The 7,949-nt window shown below is 41.7% G+C and overlaps 1 protein-coding gene across 1 annotated transcript in view; it reads right to left on the bottom strand.

The window, feature by feature from the left end:
• Positions 1 to 7,949, bottom strand: part of LOC104964524 (ecto-NOX disulfide-thiol exchanger 2-like) — a 40,448-nt gene that overhangs the window by 8,823 nt on the left and 23,676 nt on the right. Inside the window, exons 3-5 of the mRNA XM_010793335.1 lie at positions 6,779 to 6,985; positions 3,083 to 3,316; positions 1,647 to 1,859 (exon numbers count right to left, since the gene is read on the bottom strand). Of these exons, the coding sequence (XP_010791637.1) occupies positions 1,647 to 1,859; positions 3,083 to 3,316; positions 6,779 to 6,985 (654 nt within the window). The remainder of the gene's footprint in view (positions 1 to 1,646; positions 1,860 to 3,082; positions 3,317 to 6,778; positions 6,986 to 7,949) is intronic.

The following is a 7,949-nucleotide window of genomic DNA, read 5'->3' as shown; positions in this document are numbered from 1 at the left end:
GGGGGGGGGGGGGGGAGTCAATATCACCACCAACTAAGTGTGTGTGTGTGTGCGCGCTTGCAGAGTGAGCGAGAGAGTGAACAGTACAGAGATCAATAAAATCTTCCCAGAACCCTGTAATTTGATGGAGCAGATCGATGGTGAAGGCAGAGAAGAGAGGAGATGCTACAGACAGAATTTCAGGCTTGTCAGCTTATATGCAACAAAGAAGTTCAAATAGAGACTCTGCAGATTATCTTAAAAAAAATAACATATTATTCTAGAAAGGCCAAGATGCTTTTAAAGCCTTTCAAAGGTATTTCTTCAATGCTTCGAGCACCAATAATGGAATCTCTGCTCCTCCTCCGTATTAGTGCAGCAGCAGAAGACTGAGAGGCCTCTAACTTAAAACCAGGGCACATAAAACCATCGGCATGGCTACACATCATCGGGATTAAGTGACAATATGTGCGACTTGCCCTGTAAAGGTGACGTACTCCATCAGAGACAGACATAAGTGGAGGGCAACAAAAATAAACGAGACTGGCCGAATTGATATGATATGAACAGACTTGTAAACGCCCTCACAGGAGGCCAGTCTCTGTGATATCATTAATATGACCAGCAATGCAGCAGGAGGAGGGCAGGGCCATGAATAGGAAAGTGTTTGTTTGGGCTGAAATGGTGGAGGATGGATAGCACTAGCAACAACCTCTGTCTCCGTGTGGTTTATACAAATATACACCTTCCATCGTCTTCTGCATGTATTTTATCCAGAAATCAAAAACTGGGAACTTCACTTGATGTTGAAAGATGTTTACGTTCTATTTGACATGAATGTTGTGGGATATAGGGAGACAAAGTGCCGCAGGCGATGGTGTTAACCAGCAGCTGCACAGCCTAGGCTGTCAAAGGTGGGTAGAAGAAGGCTTTTCCTTTGGCCTTTCATCAGCTGGAATGAGCCAAGCCTGCATTTGCTGTGTATGTTTGGCCTCCACAGTATTCATGCGATTAATGTGTTTGGCTACTTTCATCGAAAGAAAACATGAATACATATTCCACCAAGGTCACATGAACCAGAATTCTTTTTTCTTTAATGTTTCAGATATTTGTATCTCGGAAGTAACATGAGCAGGACGATGAATGCAAAATGTAGAGTCATATAACACTGTTAGGAAATACATTAAACTTACCTTGAAGCCATCCTCCCAAAAACAAACTAGCATTAAACAAAATGTCTTTCATGACACCTTTTTAACTCAATAACCTATAAATCCACAATGTGTGTCTTACTATGCTGAGCACACATGGTCTGTGCATGGTGTGAGAGTTGATGATGGGCTGTGAACAATCGTATACTTACGTATTTGCAGCATTGTGAACTTCAGGCAGAAACATTCTTACAGTGTGTTTATGTAGTGTGTGTTCCTATGATAAGGAAACTTACACAGAACCAGAAACTTGGCCAAGTATGGATTATTATCCTCCTCCTGTACTTATACTGCACAACAAGGAGTATGATAAGTGTATGCTAGTAATAAACTTTAACTTATAATCTATTTATTTGACCTTTATACAAAAATGATAACAATGTTGTACACTTACAGTACATAGAGTATACACTTAATTATGCATCCAAGTGTGTGTGTGATTGAGAACCGACTCACATTGACCAACTATGCCGGCTAGAGCGATCTTGAACTTGTCTTTGGCCTCTTCCACCTCCTTCTCATGCTGACTCTTCTCGCCCGTCAGCCGGCGGATGTGGCCGTTGGACGCCTGGATCATGGAGTAGAAGTTATTGGCGTTCCTTCGGTTGACTTCTCCTCTCTCCAGCCAGGTCAACAGCACATGCACTGCTTCAGGAAACTTGCCATCATCTAGCAAAGAGGTAAAGAAATAAAGAGTCAGGTTCTACACAAGGAGACATCAAAACAGTGCTAGGATACTTGAAGAAAGGAAAACAAAACTGTGTAAAAGTAAGCAATACATTATACCCAAGGCTGTAAATTGTGAACAACGTAAAAAACAATGTGAAGAATAACATAAAAGCACATGAAGTTCACTTCAAATACATGCGATAGAAAGCCCTTTTTATTCTGTTGAGTGAAAAGTAGACTAAGTAACGTCTGGGTTAATTTGATCAAGCCAAAGTGATGCGGAAAAAAGATAAAACATCTACTGTAAAGTGGAGAGAACAAGGACAGGAGAACAAAAAGCCATCTGTGCTGTTGGATGAAAGGAAAATGGAGAACTGTACAGACTGACATATGCTCTGTAACAAAGAACACCTTCACAGACCTCAACGACACATGAGAGAAGTAACAAATACAAAAATGGTCTAAGTAAAATGCTCTGCTGTGAGCTTCTCGTCATACAAATGAACATTGGGTTTACAGTACAGGAGTATAACTGGCATTGACATGTCTAAACCTCTTTTCCTCTGGGTGGAAGATTCAGGAAAAGAGTCAAACCTAAATCTACAGCAAATAACCGGGATGTGTGTTTTCACAACAGCAGCCTGCAGTCTTCAGAAACAAATCCTTGGCTGAAACAACGCTGTGTTAGACTCCTTTACACCATGACGAGGGGAGGGGGAGCCGAGAAAGACGCACGCAGATGTCAAAGAGGCAGAAAGTCACAGCCATTTTGTTATCGGGAAACTGTGACTGAGACCTGGAAGTGTCATTGCTCGTTAGCGAAACAGGTTTATTCAGCCAGAAAGTCAGCAGAAAGCTGAGAAGACGTGGAAACCACAGCGGAGAAGAGAAAATGGAGAGGAAGAAGCGAGACGAGAGGACAAGAGACAAGATAAGGGAGAGGAGCATGGGCGGGGGGAAGGATACACTGATATACTATGTTTACAGCCTTTTTTAATCAACACATTTGTTAGAACTGCTTTTAGTACACTTCCTGTAATGCTTTGTCTTAAAATTGGGTGGCTTCCTGCAAATGGACACACATACCAAACTACTTGTACTTATTAATGCCTGGTTGAGATACCACTATATGTTCAAAGGTGTTACTTCGATATGTGTTACCTATGTTTTTGCTTTCATGTCATGCACATATTTTACTGTGTATGTTTTATATTTAGCCAAACCTTTGATCTTGTCTCCCAGCTGGCTGCTCTCATGGTCGGAGTAGTGCACTATGGGAGGAGGAGAGGGGGGTCGGAAGAGATCGTCCTCTATTTTGCGCCGGTGCCTCTCCTCTCTGGCCAACATGCGCTGGTGACACTCCCACTCGTACAGGTCGTCTCTGGCCTGGGCGAAGTCCACGTGGAGGCGGCCCGAGTCTTTTTTGTCTGTGCTGGAGCCCAAACGGATACGGTAACCTATAGCAGGAAAAAAAAGCGTTGTAATTAACTATAAAGGATATAGAAGGAGGTGGAAGATATGAAAAGTAAATATGCTGAGAGAAGCAGAAGGGACAGCAGGGAACTAAATTAAAATGAAGTAATTGGTCTGCTCTGACAGTTTGATGTCATTTTCACAATGTGCGGTGCATTTTGCAGCTGTGTAAATGCCTATGATATTTAAAAATGTACTTTGACTAACTACATTTTTGCAGCTCTTAGGGTGGCTTCAACATTTTGGTGTATACATTCAATATGACAACTTTGGTGATGCCCTGACTTTCCCCCAAGCAAAGGGTTGACATTTGTGTTAAATGTTAAATTTATGAGCTTCTATTTGAATAGATTTCCATGAAATGTGCTGCACAGTCATGTTCCCCCCAGGATGAATGGTAATGGTAATCATCTTTGGTGATGTAACGCTATCATCAGATCAAAACCTTTAATTTGTCCACCACTTTAGTTTAGTACCAAATGGCAACAAAAAAAAACGACAATTACCCTCCGACTCAGATGTACAAGGCCTTCAGTGCCAGAATAACTCAAATAGTAAACATGTCAAACAATATACCTACTTAACATCCACATATTAGCATTAGCATTGTGAGCATGGCAGCATACTGACGTTAGCATTTAGCTCAACGCAGTGCTGCCTGACCATAGCTGTTATCATAGCTGGAGCATCTAATTCTTGTTATGAGATATTTGACAGTAGAAGAAAGAAGAAAGAGAGAGAGAAGAGAGGAGAGAAGGGTGACATGTGACAAAGATCCCAAGTTGGATTCAGACTGAGGAAGTCACGGCTGTGTGGTTTCTACCTTAGGACCACTGAAGCACCGTCACGCCTGAATGCCTTTCATTTTTGACAGCTGTCAACTTCACACTTCCCATTTGCACCTGACGGCAATCGTTTTTAATTAAATATTCTATGTGATAATCAGCTAGTCTTACATCTTCTGGATTGCTCATGAAAATGAAAAGTTAAATCATGGGCACGATACATGGTTTTAATGCAAATTGGAAAACATGCTTGGAGGCGTGGAGTCAACTGAATAGTAAAATAGGAAAAGAAGGAGCAGGAGGGCTAAAAGGTTCATGCATGAGCTTTACTGTAGGGTTTCTTTCTGGTTGGGAGTCATTTTGAGTCACCTTCAGCAAACTGTATTTAGACAACAATAGATAAACTCATGCCACTAAGCAGGCTCTACCTGCCTCCACCCTTTCTCTTTATCCTGATGTGTAATCCCTCCATTTGACACCATTTACCTAGAGTACAAACGTGCATCCTACTTCTCAATACACAAGGGGGACTAGAGGAGATAAATTACTGCTCTCGAGGCACTGAAAGGACCCAATATCCCTCATTACTCCCTCTTATACTCACTACTTCCTTCTCATCCTCAAACTCTCCTCCTAACTTAATTTTCACTAATAGCTGGTTGCGGATCTGAAGTGAAATCAGGCCCATTTTGTGATTTAATTGGTTGAAATGATCAGAGGGTGTTTGGGTACATTTGTGAGTGTGTGCTGTAGCCGGACACAGTAATGATGCCCAGTGTGATCCACTGTGAGGCCCAACACACTCATCACAGGAGAAAGGGGGGGGTAGATGCCAGTGCAAACAGGAAGAGAAATGAGCGAGAGTATGGGGGTTTCGACTTCAGTCTCTCTGCTTCAGGCTCCCAATCAACCACAGCTTCAATATTTCATAAGGAGGAGATGTCAATGTGTTGGGGCTGCTAGAGGAAGTGTCATTGCTGGGTACTGTGTTTGCACAGTGTGTGTGTGTGTGTGTGTTTTTGTGTGTGTGGGTGGGGTATTATTTATGGGAAAACTACACAGCCCTGTCATCTTGCTAATATATGGACCTCGCCTCCCACGTCTCACTGTGAGAACTGAGGCAGAAGAAATCCCAGGACCTTTCATTCAAACTAATTCCCACAAAAAAAACACACACACACATTTGCACATGCATGAACACACACTTATGCTGGAAAATGCAACTGAAGCCACTGATAGGTTGAATAGGTTTTTCAGAGTAGAAATACACAGCCAGCACAGAGAGAATTTAAGACTTATCAGCTCAAGAAGCCGCTGTAAAAATGAAGATTAGATAAGAAACAATGAGCTGGCGTCACATGGTTAGTCCAGATGCTTTTTTTTTTACCTAATGGTCATTTATAATTTCTGTTTTGTGAGCCTCTAGGCTGTGTTTGACCTGTGAGTGTCCTTTCCTATAGTGAGGCCCACACAGATGGGAAGAGGTTTGTCTTTTTTCTGTGAATAATTTAATGATTTAAAGCCAACAGTTTTAATTATTTCACCAGCTCCCAATAATATGATTAATGAGCCGCATTCTTGTACTTTAAATGCGTTTTCGTTTCGAGGCATTATTCATTCAAAATGTGAATTCATTTACGCTTCAAATTGTAAAATAATTTCTCAATGGATTTCTCTAACTGGATTTTAAAGCTGTTACAGTCAGCAACAGACATGGTTGGAGATTTCTAACAAAAACACACCTTGGGAGACTATATATAAGCCTCCATTGTATCTATAGTTTTATTTAAATCAAGGAACCAGATGATATATGGTGCGGTTGATCTTTTGCCCACCAGCCGAGTGCTATGACTGAATGTCACATAACAGTGTTTATGGGAAAATAAATGGAAGTTTTCCTACCCGGGGCCTACTGTGTGCCTCCATGTGTTCTTGCTTGACATTAACGGCCCGTCCACACACAGGCATGAAAAAAATCTTTCAAAGCTTCGCCCATTCACTTGAATGGCGTAGAAGATTTTTAATCTTCGCCGAACTGCATTGTGGGGAGCGGAGCATGGCTTTGCAAGCATCGTGAGCATCAAAAGTTGAGCAATGTTCAACTTTTGATGCTCCCGATGCTTTCGAAGCTGGCATCAGCCAATCAAATCCCGTTTATGCAAATCCCGCCAGTACAAGCGCTAGCCAATGAAACCGCGTGTATGTAGATACCGCAGGTCTTTTCCATATGTCATAAAATGGAGGATAAATTAATCATCGCTGTAGGAAATGTCCCGGTCCTTTACGACTGTTCTCTGTTCACCTACCTGGACCTAAACCGGAGGAACCAGGCATGGAGGGAGGTGGCAGAGACAGTTGGTGAAACTGGTAGGTTTTCACCTGTTTGGGGAGTTTATATCCAGTTTACTTCGTTTTAACATTGAATTGCTTTGTATGCCTGGGGCGGGCGGGAGATTCCTGGGCGATTCCTGATTGGTTGTTGGTCGCCTTGGGCGCGTGAAATCGCCAACCTTCAGACACGCCCAGCATCAAGATTTTTCAAGATTTTTTTCATGCCTGTGTGTGGACGGGCCGTAAGTCTAAGTGCAACTGACACAAATACAATGAAATATCGTAACAATTAACACTTTCACAACAAGGTTAGCAGTTATGACAGCTCACCCGACAGGAAAAGAGCCTTGTCCACAGTGAACTCTTCAGCAAATCTGATGTGGCAGAAGTTCTTCTTGCTTTTGCGTATGGCGACGATTTCCCCACACTGCCCGAAGACCTCCACGATGAGCTGCTCGTTGGAGTTCTCCGGCACGCCGCCGACAAACACCGTCTTACAACCCGGAGGGCGGTCTCTCGTGGCAGGTTGGGGGAGGTCTGCTCAGAAGTAGTGGGAAAAAAGGAAGAATAAAGAGTTATTTATCAACCATCGCTAGGTTAAAATATTGAGACAGGGCTGTAAATAAATATCCGGAATGATGAAACTGTGTGCACTTGCATTGACGTGGAGATAATACAGCTGAAATACGAGGTACACAAGAAATGATTCAGCTGCCTCAGAAGACTGAAACTCGATTTTGAGAATGAATTATGCTCTTTAAGAAGCTGAATACAATATGTCCAGGGGCAGGAACATATGGTTATGATTATATCAGTGCTGGAAATCATTTTGGCAGACCTGAGGAGCCGGGCTGATTTCCCGTCTTTTGTTTTAACTAAAAAAAAAAAAAAATATGCCTTTGATTATTTTCAATGAAAGACAATTCGAATAGCAACAATGTTGTAAGACCTGAACAGAGAAACAAAACAAGAAGCAGCTGCTCCCTAGTACTGTCGCTCTAATACAAATATGTATTTATTCTTACTTTAAATGCCAACATTTGAATAGTACTGCTTCCAACATGTTAAACAAATAACAAAGGCCTGGGTGTTTATCCTTTTTTTAATACACATTATACAAAAGAGGCATAGAATGTATTAATATAAAGCAGAATTTGAGAAAACTGAAAGACATACATACAAAAATAAAGCATTATGTGGGTTACAAATATAAGGAAATATTTTTAAGATAAATGGCACTGCAAAAACTGCATAAGGGAGACTCCTGTGATAGAGTATCCAATCCACACATGATGACTGAGGAAAACAAAAGCAAATACAAAATATCCAGAAGGCATAAATGACAAATAAATCCCCAAAAGGACCTGGGGTGTAACTCCACATCCAGGCAGAGAAGAATAAGAGCCATGTCACGCAACATTTAGAAACAGAAGCAGAAACAAATCTGATATGATATCAACTAGTTTGAAAAGCAGACTGCACTCTGCTGCAACAATCAATG

Source organism: Notothenia coriiceps, unplaced genomic scaffold (genome assembly GCF_000735185.1).
Source record: "Notothenia coriiceps isolate Sejong01 unplaced genomic scaffold, NC01 NC01_scaffold00037244, whole genome shotgun sequence".
NCBI lineage: Eukaryota > Metazoa > Chordata > Actinopteri > Perciformes > Nototheniidae > Notothenia > Notothenia coriiceps.
The sequence above is the reverse complement of the archived record's forward strand: the minus strand, read 5'-3'. Positions and strand labels throughout refer to the sequence as shown.